Raw genomic sequence first — 21,680 nt, 5'->3', positions numbered from 1 at the left:
TAAACTGCTTGTAAAGACTAACAAAACAATCACATCATACCAAATATCCAAGATTAGTCAACAAAAATGAATACAGCTAAATTTTAGAAAGGGAATAAAAATAAAGGATCCTTCAGAAAAAAAATAGCTAACAATACCACTGTTTGAAAACATCTAGCCTGTAAGAATCACCTGAAGCACAGATTTTCAACTTATTCCTCAACTCAGCTAAAATACATATGCATGAATATCACATAACACATTTAACCAGCTCAGGGAAGGAAGAAAGCAGAAAAAAACTAAACATCAAATTCTTCTGTCCCCAAGGATGATGGTTGGAACAAAAATCCTGGTTTCCTGATTCAAAACACATTTTCTCTCTAAATCTTGAAAATAAAGTAAAAGAGCAGCTGGAAACAAAATTAGATCATAACATCTAAAATTCCAAGTTTCTTAGAAGTTCCAATTTCCTATAAAGAATCCCATGCCCAGTTTAAGTAACTATATTTAGTACAGTAGGCACTGGTTTAAGAAGCAAGGATGTCACGGACACATCTTTCATCACTGGAAGTGTTCAGGTTGTGAATAGATTATACAGACATTTAGACCTAAAAGAAAAAAATTAAATTCAAAGATAAAATACCTTTTTAAAATAGCATTAATCTGTCCTTCCACTGCACAGCCCTTTGGTCTGTAAGGGGCTTACACTCTCATCTCTTTCATGTGAACAAAAGATCTATGTTCATGTAAATATGTGAGATTTAAGACAACATGGTTGCTATAAGGCCTCAGAATGTTAGATTTTAGTTATCTAGTAACTCAGTAGTGCTCATAGACATGGTTTTTTAAAATTTACTTTTGTTTATATTTATGAGAAAACATCCAAGTGTCTGTCACATATGTACATATGTGCAGGTGCCAGAGGTAGTCAAAAGAGGGAACTGAAACCCCAGGAGCTGGAGTTACAAGTGATTATGATCTGCTTGACTTGGGCGTTAGGATTCTAGTTTAGGTCTTCTGGAAGAGCAGCAAGTGCTCTTAACTGTGAAGCCATCTCTCCAGTTGTCAAAAGTTTGCTCACTCATCTAATAGCTATAACTAGGTGATGGTTAGTTAGCCTTTTAGTTTTCTTAAGGCCGTTATTTATTTATTTATTTTCCCTAGAAACAAGTTCTTGTAGCCTAGAATTAAAAAATACAATACAAAAAAAAAAAAAAAAAAAAAAAAAAAACCCAAAACCCTACCTGGTCTTGCTTTCCAAGTGCTGGGATTAAAGACAGGCTGTGGCCAAGGGACTGAGCCTCCTTGAGGCTGGAGATGTGGGTTGGTGGTTAAAAGCACCTGCTATTCTTCCAGATGACCCACATTCAATTCCAAGTGCCCATATGGAGACTCATGACCTTAATTTCATTTCTAGGGGATCTGATCCTCAGTTCTGGCCTCCTTAGGTATCAAGCATGCAGGTAGTACACGAATATACATGCAGTAGTTAAAATACCCATTGAAGGAAGGGAGGGAGAGAGGGAGGAAGACTGAGCACCAAAGAAACTAAAGAACTTCCCCAAGATCAAGTGAGGCAATACTAAGGGAATCAAAGCTTAGACCTCAGACAAGTATTCTGACTCTCAATCACTGTTCCCGATGCAGTCAGATGATGATGTTGATGACGGAAAAAATATCAACCTATGGGATGGTTTATAGTTTCCCCTCCCTCACCTTCTCTCTTCCCAGAAAACCCTTGCTTCTTAGACTCAATTTCTTGTCTTTTCCTCCTCCTCCCAGTTGTTGTTTTTTTTTTTTTTTTTTAAAGTTCTCACTATGTAGTCCTAGATGGCCTAGAACTCACTAAGTAGACCAGGCTAGCCTGAAGTTCACAGAGATCTGCCTGCATTAGCCACAATAACACAAACACCCACATGTTATGAGCATGTTTTTTGGCCAGCCGGGACCAAGTTAACCCATTTCTATTAATCTAAGTGTTTCCATGTGGTATCATCTTACTGGAGAGAGACCCCCGGCATTCTTCTCTCAGTCCTCCATCTTGGATCTCCCCCCCTACTACTTCCTCTCTCCTCCTTGTCTCCTAGTCCCGCCTATCATGCTTTCCTATTGGCCAACAGTGCTTTATTCATTAACCAATATGAGAAACATAGTTACAGAATGACATCTCCCATCATCTCTTTTCTGTCTAAAATAAAAAAGAAGGGTTTTAACTTTAACATAGTAAAACATATAACAAAATAGTTATCAAATAAGAACCATAGTTAACAGTATTTAGTCCATTAACATTTAGTAAGATTTAAAGGAAAATATTCTATCATCTATCCTATCTTTGTGAGTCTAAAGTCTTATATGTAGCTTATCTTTAATCTTAACTAAGGAAAACTATAACCTAACTATCTGTCTTCAACTCCTTCAAAGACCACAGAAGGATAGTATATAAACTCTAGAAATGACAGAGGCAACTCGCCTAGTCAGTCACCCAAAGTTCTTCTGTAATGTTCCATCTTCAGCCTATACATAGTGTGTCTGGAAGACTCCTCAGCAAAGCAGGAAACTTTAAAATGTCCACCTATATTGGCAGTTAGTCGTCACTTTTCTCTGTGTCCTGCAGACTGGCAGACTCTTTCATGAAGCAGGAACCCTGTAGCAATGTCCATCTTCTTTTCCTGTGGGTCCTTCATGCCTGTTTTATACAGCACACAGTTTTATGCATGCACACAGTATATCTGGCCAATGCAACATTACACACACACACACACACACACACACACACACACACACACACAGTATATCTGGCATCTGTTTTTAAAAGCAGGGTCTCAAATAGTTCAGCTTGCTTAGAATTCACCATTTAGCTGTGAATGACCTTGAATCCTGTTCTTTTTCTGTCTATCTCACAAGTGCTGGGGTTACTGATCAGTGCCACCATACCTGTTTTATGCACGGCTGGCAATGGAACTCAGGGCTTCTTGAATATTATTAGGCAAGTACTCTACAAACCGAGCTACATGATGACCTGAAAACACAGTTCCACTCAACACATTTTCAATTGCTTACTACCAAGAAATAATTAGGAAGAGGCATAGGCTAATGAAGCACCCTTGAAGAAATATAACCCCTATAAGGCACCAAGGGTAATACAGCAGTTACCTAAACAAATGTTCTAGTGGACATGTCTAATCTAAAGCATTTGGTAGCTTTCATGTTTAATAGTGAAAGCTGAGGAATTTTCTACCAGAATTTAAGATTTCTTTCTGAAATGGAAAATAACCTCAGTTTCAAACAGTTCTATAGGGAACTGTATAGAAGAATTTGGCTTTACCTAAAGAGAGGTTGAGCTTGGCTTTACCTCCCTAGAACTTATTATGTCACTAATGAACGTTCTGTCTTTGTTTTGGATGGGACTGACCATATACAATAGTTTTAGGAGTAGGTTAATCTGGCCAGAAAGACCATTCATATGACTTAGGGTAGAGGGTTTAGGTTATGCAGAACTAGTTAACTGAGGAGTAAGTTCAACCACAGGTATACTCTAGACTCTGTTCCAGCATCTCCATGCCTGGTTTATATATGGAGCTCTGTCCTGAGCAAGACACAACCATTGGTTTTTCAGTAAGTTCTTATTCCTTTTAGAGAATTTAACCCAGGCCTTCTGCAAGAACAGTAAGTGCTCTAAACTACTGAGCCACATCTATCCAGCCCTCATGCTCTATTTTAAATACTTGTCCACATTTTGCTTTAGGAAAAAAGAACTATGACTTTGACTACTAAAAGCACCGAAGAATAATAAAAGTAACTTTTTTTCCAATCACAAAATATAGGTTCAATTACTATTTTAAACATTAGGGGGTGAGGAACTAGCAAAAATAAACCATAAATTCTCTGGTAAGACTTGTTACTATTTATAATTCATCCCCCACCCCCTAAATACAAAGATGGTAAGGCAAAAAGAAGGCTAGTAAATGACCACTCAGTACAGACAGAATCACCTTGGGACCTTTCTTACTATTAGATTTCAACATCATCTACCACTAAAGAATAGGTAATGTATGATTTATTCACTTAAGTTAAAGATGGTGAAAGGAAGGTGGACTTCAGGTAATCAGTGGGTATTGTTGAAATAGGTTTCCTTGTGTGTTTTTTTTTTTTTTTTTTAAGAACTAGAAACAGCAAACTATCTTGTACCATAAAAGCATGGTAGATCAACATATAAAAATAAGCATGATGTATGTTAACAGACCACACCAAAAGCACCAGATTTCCAGTGGACATAAAAAGAAGTGTATTTCTAAAATACACTTACATATTAATGTTAGTATACATTCTTTATTTACATTGAAATTTGTTTCAGTTGCTGGTGTGGTCACACCTTAGAAGGTAATCCCCAAGGAAAGAACCTTAGACCAAATGTTTAGTTGGTAGAAAGGGCTTAAAGGAATATTACTCTAAATTCACAAACAATCTCAGATAACATTGTGGTCATCTGTTAAAAGTAAACCATTAATAACCAGATATCCTCCTTACTCTGCAAACCAATGGAAATATGAAAGTAGACACATTAAAGTTTATGAACATATGTAGAAGACTGACATTCTAAGTCATGCTATTATTTGGTTTCATTGAAAATATCATAATAGGCTCTCCATCTTTAAAAGTTGTAAAGGAGCTTTACAATAAAAGTCTTAAATAAATTTTAGTGTGGTCTAACAGTAGTTTAAGTTTGAAAGTAGAACTAAATTTTTGCTAATACTCATCTGTTTTATATTATATAAGGAAATATATATGTATATACATCAGAAGAGAACATCTTTCTCAAACATGACTTCTAAACAAAAGTACCAGTCACAACAGATGATAGATGTGACTAAACACTCAACAAACAGTTGCTTGAAACCACAGCAGACTTCCTCGTGCCTTGCAAAACCTTCAGATATCTAATTAAACTTATTTAGGTTCCCCACTGAATATACTTTTGTTATAAATTTTATATTATCAGTATGCTACTGAGTATGAGAGATCTTCCCTGTGATCCTTTTCTTCTGTGATCTCTTTAGACAAGGGCTCACTATGTAATCCAGGATAACCCTGAACTCGCCTTCCTTCTCTGACTCTCAAGTATTGAGATTACAGGTGTGCCCAGCAAAAGTATTTTTTAAAGGTAAATCTTTAAAGAATGTGTACATGTATCTACACTACTGTTTTATAGTTTTGTTTTCTTAAGACATGGTCTCACTTTGTAGCTCTGGATGGCCTGGAACTTGTAGTGTAGAACAGACTAACAGAGATCTCTTCCTGCCTCTGCCTTCCAAGAGCTGGGATTAAAAGTGTGCACTGTGTGGTGATATGTTATTTATGATTTATTAAAGCTTGCCTGAGGGCACAGACAGCAAGGGTAGCCACAAGTCATACAGCCAGGCAATAGTGATACACACCTTTAATCCGAGCAGTCATTCTAGCTAGCCAAAGAGTCAGGCGGTGGTAGCACACACTTTTAATCTCAGGATTCAAGAGACAAGCAGATGGATCTGTTAGTTCAAGGCCACACTGAGCTACATGGAATTGATCCAGTACTAAAGAGAAACAGCTCACACAAAGTTGATCTCAGTACTTGGGATCACACACCTTTAATCCCAGGGTTTGAGAGGTATAAAGGGAGAATTAGTCTCTAGCTACGTTGAGGAGAGACAGTAGTCTAGGATTGCAGTCTGAGGAGGGCAGTGTAGTTTGGAGATGCAATAAGTCTGAGCATTGGTAGAGGTAGGGCTTGGCTGCTTTGCTTTTCTGATCTTCAACTTGAAGCTTGGGACCCATTATCTGTCCCTGGGTTTTTATTAATTGTGTTACAACACTCAGCCACTAGTTTTTTCAAAATCAAATTTAATATAAGGTTTCATCAGTAAATATTTTTGCTATTATAAAATTATAAAATCAAACTTCTTTTTAAAAACTGTATCACACTGTTTTGTTTGTTTGTTTGTTTGTTTGTTTCAAGAAGGGTTTCATTCTGTAACTCTGGGTGTCCTGGACTGTGGAACTCAGTCCAGAACACAGGGTACTACTCACTGTATAGACTCTGCTAGCCTCAAACTCACAGATATAACATCGCTTGTCTCTGCCTCACAAGTGCTGGTATTAAAGGTGTACACCACTATGCCTGACTATTTACCCACTCTTATGAACTAAAATAAAAGAATTAAAAACTACAGGACAAAAGTTCAGACTAATTTGGGTTAAAACGGGCTTTTCATTAAATTTCTAATGTATTAGTTATAGTGTGGGAACAAAATTCTTAGTTCTCATTAAATTAATAATGAAGTCTATGTTTGGTTTGGTATTCAATTTCATCCAAAAGAGTATTTTATATACCAGAAAAAGCACAAAAATAAAAGCATGATTTAAAAAATGTCATTTTTATAAATTAATATTCACTAAAAGGTTCGGGCTCAATATACAAGGTAAAAGAGATCCAGACTTCAGTACGTTGCAGCAGCTCTGGTGCCGCAGATCCAAACATCTTCAGCACATTCTCCCGCGTGACACCCTGTATTTCACCCCAGAGAAGGAATGCTGGCAAAGATATCCACCACATGGAATTTAAGCTGTTGGGCCCTGAAACTTTACTCAGCACTTAGAAACCATCCCACAGCTTTGCTCCTTCACCCTCCCACTTGGGACTAATGTGCAGGCATGAACACCTATTGAGGAAAACCACACAGGACTTTACCAGTGACTACGGTAGGCTTCTTTTCCACAAATTAATTTATATAATGTGTGTTAAAGAGTGATTATGAAAGTCTTAATAAATGTAAGTCATCTGTAGTGTAAGTTTCATTTTCTCTGAACAATTAATTTTCAAGAATACTTTCATATGTCATTTTATAACTTTAACATGGATGTAGATAAGAACTGGAAGCAGAAAAAGTTACAAACCCATTTTATTTTGAAATTTCACCACTGGATATTTGACAAACTGGCATCGCTACTGCAGCATCAGCATCTCTAAGTGATTCTGACTGTAGTTTTAAATTGTCTGAAACATGTACTCAGCAGTTAAAATTCACTGGTGAGCCTCAAAAAATCTTTCCAGTACAATCTCCAAAGTTCCTCCCTTAAAGTTTTAAATTACCCTAGTCTGCAGTGGTATTGTTGTACTTTTCATAGTTTAAGCTTAAAAAAAAAAATCAAGATTATTAACTAAAACTAGTGTTAACCTGTTAAATTTATAAAACTAGAGAAATTAAATGATTTTTCCTATATTATGCATCATTTAAAAGTGCTGTCTACTTTCTATGAAGTTAAACTTAAGGTTTAAGTTTTAATCCTTTTTTAAGAACTGCTTTTTTTTTTCATCCATATGAATCAAGAATTCCTTTAAAGCTGCAATGTTGAAATATGATATTTTTAAGTCCACATGACACAGGATCATGGATCTTTGTGTTAACCATTTATACTGCAGGTATCCCAAGAAGACTTTGACTGCATACAACTATCCCTATTCAAGGCATTTGACTGTTAGTAAACTTAGCAACAGTTCTTAAATTTTTGATAGGTTAAGAAATAAAATACTTTCTGAAGTTTTCAGAATCTTTACTGGTACATAAAAAACTGTTAGTATCTAATTGAGGATCACTAAGGGTTAAATAGTTTGTTCTCTAGCCCTTACTGCATACACCGTGCCAAAATATCCTCCAAGCTTTAAATATTGCTTCGATAGTCTGCGTCCTTGTTTCCAGGGGGAAAAGAGTTCCGTTCCACGGCCATCAGGTCACTAGTTTACTAACTTCCAGTCACCTTGAGTTTGTGGAAATGAAGACTGTGCATTCTACACTTCTCCTGCTACTGTTCGTGCCTCTGACACAGCCAGCACCACAAACCCTGCTGCTGGACTCACACATTAATTATGAGTATGGAACAGATAATTTTGAAGAAAGCAAATTTAGCCAGGACTATGAAGATAAATACCTGCATGGAAAAAATATGAAGGTATTTTATTTGTACTTTAAATTTATATTCTAAAATGATATCTATTTAAATGCATGTATTTCCCTTAATTTTAATGTTTAATACGATAAGGAGGGGAGAGGCATTTTAAGATTTAATGTGATTATATTTTTCAAATATGCATTATTCCTGAATTAATAGGTAGTACCAAATGGTAAAAAGTACCTAGAGAAATTAAAATTAAAATATAAGACATTAGACTTCAAGATGATCTGATAGCTGCAATTTATGTTAAATAATGCTACATAATGTCCTATAGTTGCATGTTATATTGCCTCAAAGGTAAATTAAGAGAAGATAAATTTTCAGTTTATGTTTATGGAATTCAGAAAAATACAGTCCAACAAAGAAAATACAAGAATACTTAGGGTTGTGCATGCCAATTACATAGAGTACCAACAAATGAAAAACTACTTATGGGGATTCATTTTTAATCACATTTAACAGTTTAGACTCCACCAATTTATACCAAAGATCTGTAATGACATGTCACTGAGTTATGGCTTTTATATCACAATCACTCATCTCAAACCATCAGAGCAAAGATATTACTTGTGGGTCTTTTTGTTTGTTTGTTTTGTTTTGTTTTTTGAGAGGGGCATACAGAAGTACGGGGGGGGGGGAGGAGAAGGTTAATAAAGCATAAGACTATATTCTGCCCCCTGTGTGTGATGCACACATACACCGGAAACTTAGAGTCAGATACAAATATTCATTACTTTAAAAGTTCTTTTTACTACAAATCAAATAGTGAAGATTTTAAGACTAACCAGTCCAAACGCTTTTTCCCCTCTTAACTCACAATGAGCAAATGTTAAGGTCACAGTTTCTTTTCTCTGAAGGAACGAGTTAAGATGCTGGTGTTATTTCTACCTATGGTTAAGACAAAATAGACAGGTACCTGTAGCAACAGCTTCAAATTAAAAAGCAAACAAAACAAAAAAGTTTATAATCTATTGTCTCACTGGAATGATCTGAGTCTATCAACCAACTCCAGGATACTTTCAAAATTCCTTGAACCTTAATGCTTTCTGCTTAACTACATGGAATTTTAAGCAGTTTTCCATCAGTATAAATGTGTGAAGCGGAGGACTCAACAGGGAAGAGTGATGTTTAGGCAGCACACAGACAGGGACATGAGGGCTAAGGGCAATGTCAGGAGTTCACTGAGATACCATGGAACTAGGGGTGGGGGTGTAGAGTAAACAATACCCCATATAATAAGCTATAGTTTACTAGCAGAAAACACACTCTCTGAAAAGAGGACAGAGGTGAAATGATAATCCACAGTTATATAGTGTTAACAAGCCTACACCAGTGGCTTGATCAGGTGAAGAGGCTAGAATAAAGGGACCCATCCTAAGGCCAAGGCAGGAAGGCACCCAGGTCAGGAAAGAATGTACATTCCCTAGCTGTACTGTTGTGCTCAGAAGGATGGACACTGACAGGAAAATAGTTCACATAAAGAAGTATAAGGGTAGCTCCACATTAGAAAAACTTTCAATCCCATCCAGAGAATTATCTCCTAAGTTAACATTTAGAAATTCAATATAGTCAATGGAAACAATTAAAAAAAAAAAAAGCTGTTTCTTTTACTCGGGAATCCATATCAGCATGATTTAATGAATAATGAAATGGAATTATGTATAAAATCTTAACAGAGTGCTGAGATAGTTTGTCACATAAAAGTCTCTTGCAGCCATAGAACCCCTGGGCTCACATGGTGGAGAGAACTGACTTCTAAAAGTTGTCCTTTGTCTAATATGTATGACACACACACACACACACACACACACACACACACACAGAGAGAGAAATACATATATACACATACTTATATATACACACAATACACACATAAAACAAAATCTTGATGAAATACCAACTGTGACTATGTGTTTGTGATCCTTCCAGCTTACAGTCAGACTCTTGTCTTATTACACCTGATAACAAACTTCTAACTTTATAATAGGAAAAGGAAACTATGATAATTCCTGATGAGAAAAGTCTTCAGTTACAAAAAGATGAGGTTGTACCATCATTACCCACCAAGAAAGAAAATGATGGTAAGTATGAACAATGATTTAATATTTTTGAAACGCAACTCTTAAAAATACTTATTTTATTCCTTACAGTAATCAAAATTGTCTCAAGATATATAAACTGAAATTTCATTTTCAGTGGTAAAGTCATAGCTATATGGGAAGTGCTCATCACTTACCATTTTATACTATGAGTGAAAACTGTGGACTAGAACATTCAAGAACATCCAGTACTTTTACCTAAACCTATCCTTTAGAAAACATATGTTTCTGTCTCCCCCCCCCCAAAAAAAAAACAATCCAAAAGCCTAGCATGGTGACATAAACCTTTAATAATCCCAGCACTTGGGAGACAAAGGCAGACAGATCTCAGTGAGTTCTAAGTCATCCTGACTACATAGCAAGTTTCAGGCTAGCAAAGGCCACATAACAGGCCTTGTCTCAAAAAACAAACCTATTCAAGAAAGATTTAAAGATTATTTTTCAAAAACAACCACAGACTTATAATCAATATAACACAATTAATTATTATCTTGGAGAAACTCACAGAAGCTGTGCTGGTAGAGTGTTTATATGACTCCTTTAAAAAGTATTGTACTTTAAAAGGCAGCAAGAAAGAAAGAAAAACGCAAACGAGAAAGAACCCGACTCTACGTAAGTACCTACAATGTCTATTTCAATAGAAATAACAGAAAAATTACTGTAAAATAACAAACTATAAGCCATACTTCATAGTTCTTATATTTGATTTACTTTTGTTAAGTACCATAACCTGGTTCCATATGAAACAATGAATAAACCCACCAATACCAATTCCTATTTTGCTACAGTAAAACTAAAATGAACCTGAACAGAAAAGACACTCTAAAAATCTGGCAAGTATTTTAGTAAAATTAGACTTGAATAATTGGAAAGACATGATTGTCTTGCACAGGATGACTCAATATCATGAAGACATCATTAATCTCTAAATTCAGAAAATGTAGACAACCCCACTAAAATTACCAAATTTTTGATAATGCAAGGAGAGTGGATTCTAAAGTACTTATAGGTATTTTAAGGAAAAAAAAAAAAAAAAAAAAAAAAAGAAAGAAAGAAAAATAGCTGTGGAAACACTAAACAGTACCAGACCAAAGATATCATGTTTAACAAGTTGAGGATACTAGTCCATGAGACTCCTTCCTTCTAGTTGTTCTCTGACCTCTATAAGCATATCATGGCACATACATACCCTCAAAATAAATAAATGTAATGACAAGATTAAGAGAACATACCAGTGTATAGAAATAGGCTTTTATTATATGGCCAAGTGGTTGCTGACAGGGTATTTATAATTCAATGAAGAAAAAGTAAACTTTTCCAAAAGGCATATTGAAAACACCAAAAGAATAAAGAATCTTGCCTATTCCTGATATCATATTTAAAAGTTAACTCAAGGGTCTGGAGAGATGGCTCAGGGGCACAAGACCCAGGTTCAATTGCTAGTGCCCACAATGTAGCCTGAAAACATCTGTAATTTCAGTGCCCAGAGAGGTCTAAAGTCCTCTTCTGACTTTTTAGACACCAAGCACACATGTGGTACACATACATGCATACAAGTAAAACATAAAATGAGTATTTAAAAAGTTAAGTCAAGATGTTCATATTTCTTTTAACAAGTTCTAGAACAAAGGATAACACTGCAATGACTGCTAAGTTTTCGATCTTAAATGCCTTCCTAAAAGCTCATGTATTTAAGGTTTGATCCCAGCTCATTGTTGGGAGCCATGCAGCCTAGTCTTGAACCAGCATATGACTACCTGTCCATTTCCTTGGGGTAAGTAAGGCACCTATGGAAACGGACTCTTACTTGGCAAGCAAAGTAGTCCAGGGGACAGCATAGGAATTTGCAAAACTTGTACAGCTTGCAGGTTTTTTTGTTCCCTCATTCTGTTGTTAATTCTTTGGACAAGCTTTAGTTTTACTTTGTCAATAGAAGTAATTTCCCCTGGACATTGTGTCCTGTCTCGAATATTTCCCCCTAATATCCAACAGGGGGTTAATGCTTCTCAAATCTCTTATCTAGAATTACTAAATACAACTCCTAATCCTGAGAATTTTTCTGACTCAATAAAAACAATTAGGTAATATGAGAAAACAATACTTGGAATATTAACCATGTTTCACAGCTCTGGAAAGGAGAGTAAGGCATGCATACACAGAATGGGGGGGGGGAACCCTCAGAATACACATAGTGCCAACTGTTGAGTGTAAGTTCCCTGGAAACCAAGCATGGAATCACTGGTAGCATCTAATATGTCCCAAAAGAAAAAATACAACGCAAAATGTGGGAACAGATAGATCCATCTTTACCATACACAGGAGTGTATATTGGTGGGAGAAGTATGGTATAATGAGGTAGGAAAGGAACGCTTTGTCAAAGTCTGCCTTTTACAGAGAGATTAAGACATGGCACTCTCTTGTAGAAAAGGGAACTGTATAAAAATATATCTTGCAGACATAGAAGAATTGTTTGGGTTTGAACATTATTGTCTTTAAAGCATTGTGCTCATGTCTATTACTTTTTAACTCGGTAACCACAAGTAGTTGCCAGCTGACATAATTGCTGCCAGAACAGGATGTGTCTGGCTCAGTACTTAGTTAAGACTGCAAAAATGCTGATCTCTCTGTCTAGAATAAGGCTACAGAAAGGTTGGAAAGGAGTGTCTGGGGAAGAATAAAGGAGGATAATGGGGACTGTCATGATTATGGTGTATTCCTTAAAATATGATATACTTCTTTTTATTATTATTTTATTTTTATTTTACATATCAATCCCAGTTCCCTCTGTTTCCCTCCAACTTTCCCTCTCTCCCACCCTCACATGCACCCCGATCACCCTCCCATCCCATCCCCCCCTCACTCCACATGTAGGGTGATGCCCTCAAATCGAAAAATAGGAGCCAATAATAAAGGTGTTCATATAACCCTAGTAAGAAAAATTCAGTTTAAGTATGAAGACAGTGCAAGCCTCTGGAGTGCAATCCACTTGGTGGTCAGAAGTTTTCCTTACACTGGACACCCCTTCCCGGCCTCAAAGACCTGAACCCCAGCTGAGGGTGGATCCCAGAAGCTGATTATGGCAACTTTTAGATTTACATTTATTTATTGTGTGTGCTATGGCCAAATGTCAATGAAGCCAACTGATCGTGGTCTAAAACCTTTTAAACCGAGCCCAAAAGCCCCGCCTTTAAACTTGATTATCTCAGGTATTTTGTCATAGCAAAGAAGGCTGACTATTAGAGTGGTTAGCAAATATTTCTTCAATACAACAGGGATACATAAACTACAGGGGCATAAATTATTGACTAAAATTTTAAACATTTGTACTTCAAAGATACTCACAAGAAAACAGACAAGTTACAACTGGGCAAAACAAACTGCAAATCTAAGAAACAAGTTAAAATATATGTTTACAATTCAATAATAATAAAAAAACCTAATAGAAAAAAGGAAAAAAAAACATACAATAGATACTTTGTGGAAATCACATATTGATAGGAAAATGCAAATTGAAACAATTAAGATACCACACAATATATATTATCTGAATGGCTAGAATTAAAAAGACTTTTTTATTTTTTAATTAGAGAAATGGAAGAGGGAAGAGGGAGACCAGTCTCTGGAGACAGGAGCAGCAAGAGAGAGGAGAAAGAAAAGAGGGGGAGGGGGCCAAAAGGAGGAAAAAGGGAGAGGGAGAGGGAGAGGGAGGGGAACAGAGAGAAGGATGGGATGTACGCAGAGCCCTTAAAAAGACTCTTAGCGTTTTCATCAGTAGGACAAACACCAGACAGGAAAGATTTAAGTCATGGTTCCAGTCCAAGGTCAGCTAGGTCCATGTTCCCATTACTGCCAACCCTAGAGAGAAAACCCTGTACTTTTCTTATTTTCCTTTCTTTTTTCAAAATAGGGTTTCTCTGTGGCATTGGAGGCTGTCCTGGAACTAGCTCTTGTAGACCAGGCTGGTGTCGAACTCACAGAAATCTGCCTGCCTCTGTCTCCCAAGTGCTGGCATTAAAGGCGTGCGCCATCACAGCTCATTAGGCCCTATACTTTTCAAACAATAAAAGATAGGAGGGATGGCGTGGGGGAGTAAGGGAGGGATAAGAGGAGTGTAGGAGGGAAGACCAACCAACGAAGTACTCTAGGCATCTAAATAAGAGCCCAAGTAAAGACACTCCAAGTGTGATTTGGAGGTAGGCTCATAACACTTCAGCAATCACTGATTTTCAATGGTTTGTTCCTTTCACTGCAATTTTTTTTTTTTTTTCTTTCAAGACAGGGTTTCTCTATGTAGCCCTAGCAGTCCTGGAACTTGCTCTGTAAACCAGGATGGCCTCAAAGTCACAGAGATCCGCCTGCCTCTGCCTCTCAAGAGCCACCACAGCCTGGCTCACTTGGGCTTTTTAAAGTTATTAATTACTGTCATCTATTTGAAAAAATGTTTTCAACACATCAAACTTGTAAAATTGATCCTTAAATGCTATACTGTAGATTCCTTTTATTTTTTTTTTTCATTCAAATGAGGAAATGTAGTCTTCCATTAGGTCAACAAGTACACAACCACAGCAAAAACAGAAACTAAAAAGAGGGCCAGCCAGATGGCTCAGTAGGCAAAGGCACTTGTTGCCAAGCCGGACAACTTGAGTTCAATCCACAAGGTAGAAGGAGAGAACTGTCTCCTACAGCCTGTCCTCTGAGCTCCACAAACCTGCTGTGGTATGCATGCACCCACAAATTTACACACATACAATAAGAATAAAGTGATAAGATATGTTCATTATAGTGGGAAGTAAAATCTGGTGGATTATTAAGTACAATACAGGTTGTTGGTTGCCACAACCATCTTTCCTAATGATTCAGTAAAATGCCTTTTCAAATCACAGCATTCACTATAACAATAATTTTACTATCAGATGACAAACATTTTCAAATTAGTTTATGCCTACGATTTTGTCTCCTGATTTAGAAATGCCCACATGCCTGCTGTGTGTCTGTTTAAGTGGCTCTGTCTACTGTGAAGAAGTTGACATCGATGCTGTACCACCATTGCCAAAGGAATCAGCTTATCTTTATGCACGATTCAACAAAATTAAAAAGCTGACCGCCAAAGATTTTGCAGATATGCGTAAGTTTAAAATTTAAAAGCATAAATTTCTGTGTATTTTTCACTTGATAGCTATTAATCTGTCTGGAGATGATGATGGAGAAATGGCTCAGTGTTTAAGAATGTTTGCTGCTCTTTCAGTTTGATGCCCAGAACCCTATCAGGTGGCTCATAACTACCTGTAACTCCAGCTCCAGAGGGTCTGATACTATTGTCTGGACTCCACAGGCACCTGCACTTACCCGTACAGAGACAAGTACATGTACACATAACTAAAAATCTTTAGAAATATCTGTGAGACAACTTTTTAAAATACTACCATAAAAACAACCATACTCTATAGATGATTCGATGGAAACAGTTCTAAAACAGTGGTGTTTAACTCTTCGCCAGATCATCAGCAATCAGCTTTGGGGCTTTCTAACAAACTTTCACTGAACTAAGGTGTTGTGGTCAGCATACTACTAATGCCCTGTTCTGCAACAGCAAGTCCCAGTCCCAGATTACTCATTCCTTGCCAGTTTTCTAGATTCCTAGATCAAGTGTTCCTGAAGAAAACCACAACCAAGAATCACACTGGCTTTACTACATTTTATTTTCTTATTTATTAGGAGTGCAACAATTAAGTCCAAGATTTGCTCCACCCCCAGCAAAAACAGGCAACTGCTTCCTATCCACTGTGTCACAAACCCAGCTTTTCCAACTCTACATTTATGAGATTAAGCCTAACTGGACTCATGCTGCCACTAAGAAGTCTAGGTAGCAGGCTGAAGGGCAGTTAGTTCTCTTTATATTTTGTAGATCCCATATTGACAAATTCACTTTTCTGGATTTGTAGTTTTGTGCTAGAGCACCTGCCTAACACATATGAAGCCATGGGTTCAATTTCTAACACATTTATGATCATGAGAAGAAATTCCCAGAGCAACAACAACATAACTGAGTTATTCAAAATACATATTTCTAGCTAAGGTGTAACACGGCAATGCTCTACTTTTAGTTGTCATAAAATGTAGCACATCTAGCATCTTGTTTTTCACGTTTTTTGCTTTATTTTGGAAATGTTAGTTGAAATAGCAACAATTATAGTGCTTAAGTGCCATCTAAATGCAGGCAGCAATGATGAGCCTATGCAGAAAACACAAGTGTTACACAAGTCTGAGTTATACCAATGTTCATGAATCCAAAGAGTATATTAAGCTGCTGGATCAGAGCCCATAAGCACCTGCCTCTGGGACTTTCCTAGAAGCAAGGGCTCTGCATTCACTAGTTCAGCGTTGCGGCCACTCTTTAGAAAACCACTACTATGAATGAAAAACTATGTCCTAACCATCTCAGCTATTCCATACCCGCTGAGGGAAGAGAGAAAAAGACAAACGACCAAGTGAATATATCTCAATCTCTCAGTCTGCACCATGTTAACAAATCAGGGAACATTTTTGTCTTATTATTAAGTAAGAAGGTAGAGACTAATCAATACAATGTAACCCACAATATTCCTTCTGAATCATACATTCTAGGACCACAGTAAGAAAAGTCATCATTGTTAGACACAGAAACACTCAATGTTCAACAAAACATTACTTATGGACTTGTGACTGGAGATCAGTGGTAGAGTGCTTGCCCACAAGCATCAAGCCCGAGGTTAAATCTCCAGCACCACAAGAAAGCACAGCTGGAATTCCAGTCCCAGGCTGTAAGTTAGATTACCAACACTGCAAGATGAACTTGACTGAATTACTAACTGCAAATACTATGCTGGCCTCTGAACAGAAACTTAGGACCTTGAGTGATCTCTTAAATGCTTTTCTCCAGTCTACACAATGGGATTTTAACTTGTATTTGTATTTATTTCTGTCAAGCTAACTTAAGAAGACTTGATTTTACGGGAAATTTGATAGAAGACATAGAAGATGGTACTTTTTCAAAACTGTCTCTGTTAGAAGAGCTTACACTTGCTGAAAACCAACTACTAAGGCTTCCAGTGCTTCCTCCAAAGCTTACTTTACTTAATGCTAAACATAACAAAATCAAGACCATTAAAGCAAACACATTCAAAGTAAGTATTCCATAGCATGACTGAACACAACAAGCTAGAAGGGGAAAAGTGACTCCCCAGAGCAAGCCTCTGACCTCTGCACACACATGTATACACACAATTTTCAAAATTTAATTTTGTAATCTAAAGAAATTAAGTAGGCTAGTCTTTGAATTACTAGCAGGTCACAGAATGTTTAGAACAGGACATAGTATAAGTCCTTGTAGTCAAAGCTACTTGGAAAGGTAAGGTATAAGGATTGCTTAAGACCAGTAGGCAAAGGCCAGCCTGGGTAAGGTAGGATGATCATACCCATTTCAGAAATAGGAAGGAAGAAGGAAGCAAAGAAGGAAGGGAGGAAGGAAGAAACAAAGGAAGGAAGGAAGGGAGGGAGGGAGGGAGGGAGAGAGGGAGAGAGGGAGAGAGGGAGAGAGGAAGGAAGATGAAGAGACAGAGAAAGAGAAAGAAAGGTTTAAATATTTTGGATTTTACAAAAGGGATATTGGGAAAGTTGACATGAAAATGATGAAATTGTCTACTTTATTTAATGCCTTAGCATTGTAATAACCACTAGTAAAATCATATCACCATAATCATATAAAAGCAGTACTGGAAAAGTGGTTGGTGTCCATATGGTGTAAAGGCAGAATGTTTAAAAAAAGAATTGAGCAGCAGGGAGATGGGTCAGGAGGTAAGGGTGCTTGTTGTCAAGCTTGACAATCTGAGTTCGATCCCCAGAGGTCAAACAACTGCTGTGAGTTGTTCTCTAACTTCCTATATGTGCACTATGGCTTATGCATATGAACGAACGTGCACGCGTGCACACACGTATTTTAAAATTGAGAAAAAGAGAAAAGTTTGAAATAATAGCATAGGAAAGAATAAACAAGTGGTGTATAGTAGTTGTAATCCCAACATTTGGGAAGCTGAAGAGAATTCCCTCCCCCCATAAAATATGACATAGCACAGGATGCATACAAAGATTAGGAGTAATGTCAAAAGAAATCATATCCTGAAACCATAGCATACAATCATACATAGTAGTAAGTTACTAATGATAACGAATATTCCAGCATAAATCACCTGTGGGAAAACACGTCATGTTAAATTATATGTCTGACAAATTACTTTGGGAAAGCAGCATCTTGATAAGCACCATGTCTTAGGAGCAGCCTCCCCCGCACTCCCAATGGAAAGCTCAATACTCTCAAAAAACTTGAAGGATTAAACCACTGATCTTACTCACAGATGCTTCCTAGACAAATATTAAGGGCTGAGTATTAGAGTATGAGATGAATGATCAGAGAAATATGGAGTATGCATTAGAGCTTTGTTAGATATCAAATGTCTTAAAAAAACAAAGACACTACTTATGAGGCCCAAAACCAATAACAATCAAAACAAGCTGCCAATATTGATACTATTGAAATGTGCTTACATCAATATTGTTTTTAAAGTATACGTTATTTGAATAATGTGAAGAATGCATAAACCTCAGTGACATTTACAATTTTCTTTACAGAAACTGAATAAGCTCTCTTTCCTCTATTTGGACCATAATGATCTGGAATCTGTGCCTCCTAATTTACCAGAAAGTCTACGTGTAATTCACCTCCAGGTACAACTGTTCTTTGCACAATAACTTCAGTTAACTATGGGGCCATTTTTTTATTACTCATCGAGAAAGTACTTTATATGTCAATTATAGTTACATCACTAGAGCAGTTCGATCATTTAATGCCTATATACGAATTGCAGGTCCAATCCGGAGTACACTAAGTAGACCAGTCTAGAAAGTATAAAGTCTGTTCTTAAGCAGAGCATACTTTTAGTCATACATTTCCCAGTCAGTCAGTTGTGGTTTTAAGTTAATGGTGAGAACTGAATACAAGGCCTTACACAAAGCAGAAAGCTGTTCTGTCACTGAGCATTTACATTTTCAAATTTTTATTCAAGATATTCTTCAGCTCCTTATTTCTCAGGCTGAAACTGACTGAAGTGAGGAAGGGGTGGGTAACAGACAGTCACTGTCACTGTCTATATAACTGGAAGTCTTGGACCTGAGGTACATGTTGGAGGCAAAACCACAGAGCATGATCACAAAGACTGGGATGCCTATGTGGTGTTTTGTATTTTTGTTTTGCCATCCCCAGAAGAGGGGATTTCCTTGATGGTGACCACAATAAAGACAATGAAGAAAACAACAGGCACACTAAATAACCAAGCAGAACTGAGACATATATAAGAACCATAACCACAGTAGTAGGAATTATGTGGTCTGTTCTAACAGGCCAAATTCAAGAGAGGTGAGCATCTTTGCTCCGACACTCCTTGGAACACATGTGTAGTGTTTTCTAAATATTAAACAATTCTCCAACACCAGCTGAGTATTCTAAAATTCAATTCTGATACTGCTAAGTCTACAGAGACCCCGTAAGTTCTCGATTCAGCCTGACAACACTATTTTCATTGCAGGTACAGTACCAAGCATGTGTGTTAAAATCTTGTCATATATTTCAGTTTTCTAGAGTGGTCACTAGGAGTTACATTATTATGATTTGAAATTCTGAAGGAGGGAAATCATAACAACTAAAGACACTCCTAATATCCAAGAAATCCCAAGTTCAATTTCTTTATGCTAAAATCCATGGTGGCTTCTAGGACCCAGGATTCCTCTTGAGCCTTCTGTAGTGTGGTAGAGAGAGGGTGAAGGGAAAGAGACAGAATAATGGAGGCTAAACAACCTGGGTAATCTGCCAGCAACTGACACAAGGTGCTATGAATCTCCTAGTTACTCTGAACACAGATTTGAAGACCACTGATTTATGTTTCTTTCCTCAAATAGTGAACTCCAATTTTTGATTTATTATTCTTTCTCCAATTAAGTGGTGGACATGTGCTTTTGGAGACGTTTTAACTTGTTGTATAGGACAGCGTCGAGTGGGAATTGGATAAGTGAAGAAAAATGAGAAGGAGCAGAAGTTAATATCTCAGCATCACAAGAATCTTAACTTATTCCTTTTCACCTCTTTAAGGGATATTTAAACATAGTACAGTTTTTGAGTTAACAAGTTGGACCAGGATATTTTTCTAGCTTGCATGTTTCTATTTATATTCCAAACAGGACTGAATAGACATAACTTGGAGTAATAATGACTAGACTGTTATTCCAAAACAGTTCTGTGCAGTTAAAAATATGTTCAGATTGCAAGAGAGAGTGTCATTACTATGAACTAGTATTTTTAAAATATTATTTTTAAAATGATTACATTTTAGGCAATTATACTGTGTGATCCTACTGCATAAATATAGAAAAGGTTGTAGAGTTCTGAGTATTTTTCTTTTTCTTTTTCAGTTTAACAGCATATCTTCAATTACAGATGATACATTCTGCAAAGCTAATGACACTCGTTACATTCGGGACCGTGTTGAGGAGATTCGCCTGGAGGGCAATCCAATTGCTCTGGGGAAGCATCCAAACAGTTTTATTTGCTTAAAAAGATTACCTATAGGATCATACTTTTAAACACCATCAGTGCAATTTATATTCTAAAGTATGTGTGCTTACTGTCTAAAGGAACATAAACAGTTTAATACTATCATTTTATCTCACTATGATAGAATTTTGTTTAAACAAAGATGTCCAAAATTCTTATATGTTACTACAAAATAATCCAGATCGAATCTATTAGTTCAAAACAAAATGATGTGAATGAAACTAAACAGCACTAAAAACTCTTTGAAGTTTACACTAGACTGCCATCTAAATAGCATGCTTTTATACAAACACTTACATGAGATTCACCATTCCCGTGACTAATGAAGTAAAAGAATTCCAAGAAACTTTCAACTGTTTGTCTTTCTTAACATTTACTGTATCTCAAAAGCATGTAAGACAGATGTTCCAAAAAACTGTGGAAAGCCAAAAGTGTCCAAGTGACCTCCCAATGACTCTATGATTCATCTACACTCTCCACAAAGTAGAGGCTTGCTTTCTGTTAAGGCAGCTATTCTACTGTATTTCCCACTTAGCCTAAGAAAAAGGGTAGCCACATCTAGGCAAAATTCTCCAGATAAAGTAAAATTTTACTCTTTTGTATAGAACCAATTTAGAAAAGTTCAGTTTTCTACTTTGTGGTCACATAGCCTTTAGAAAATTACTTAAAAAAAAAAAACTTTGTAAGAAAAAAAAAATCAAAATTCTACCCACTTCTCAAATAATATACAATTCTTTCACTCTAAAGAGTCTCAAATATGAAATATATGTAAACTTTTCACAGTATAAGAATGATTTAATCAATAAATTTGTTCAAATATAAGAAATGTAAACAGTGCCTCTTCTGTTATGCTGTATGTAAAACTTTGGCTGTACAGGCGTTCACCCAAACAAACTAAATATTCTCAATCCAGTCCATGAGCGCCACCTTTCAACAGCCATGATTTCCAGATACATGTGAAGAGAAAACCTGAC

The 21,680-nt window shown here is 36.7% G+C and overlaps 2 protein-coding genes across 2 annotated transcripts in view; one reads left to right on the top strand and one right to left on the bottom strand.

The window, feature by feature from the left end:
* Cenpp (centromere protein P) overlaps window positions 1-21,680 on the bottom strand; it is a 174,696-nt gene that overhangs the window by 123,602 nt on the left and 29,414 nt on the right. The window lies entirely within an intron of this gene.
* Window positions 6,586-21,468, top strand: Ogn (osteoglycin). Its single transcript, XM_051194308.1, has 7 exons — window positions 6,586-6,717; window positions 7,716-7,965; window positions 9,956-10,049; window positions 15,034-15,192; window positions 17,034-17,230; window positions 18,732-18,827; window positions 20,565-21,468. Exons 2-7 carry the CDS (start codon window positions 7,789-7,791, stop codon window positions 20,733-20,735), a joined length of 894 nt encoding a protein of 297 aa, XP_051050265.1. The 5' UTR covers window positions 6,586-6,717; window positions 7,716-7,788; the 3' UTR covers window positions 20,736-21,468.

Source organism: Phodopus roborovskii, unplaced genomic scaffold (genome assembly GCF_943737965.1).
Source record: "Phodopus roborovskii unplaced genomic scaffold, PHOROB, whole genome shotgun sequence".
NCBI lineage: Eukaryota > Metazoa > Chordata > Mammalia > Rodentia > Cricetidae > Phodopus > Phodopus roborovskii.
Note: the sequence above shows the minus strand (reverse complement) of the source record. Positions and strands in the feature narration are given on the sequence as shown.

Bases quoted from the DNA above. Each gene is read 5' to 3' on its own strand.
- Ogn (XM_051194308.1), top strand. From the start codon at position 7,789: ATGAAGACTGTGCATTCTACACTTCTCCTGCTACTGTTCGTGCCTCTG. The intron at 10,050-15,033 runs GTAAGTATGAAC...CTCCTGATTTAG, and splicing joins CACCAAGAAAGAAAATGATG to AAATGCCCACATGCCTGCTG. The intron at 17,231-18,731 runs GTAAGTATTCCA...TTTTCTTTACAG, and splicing joins TTAAAGCAAACACATTCAAA to AAACTGAATAAGCTCTCTTT.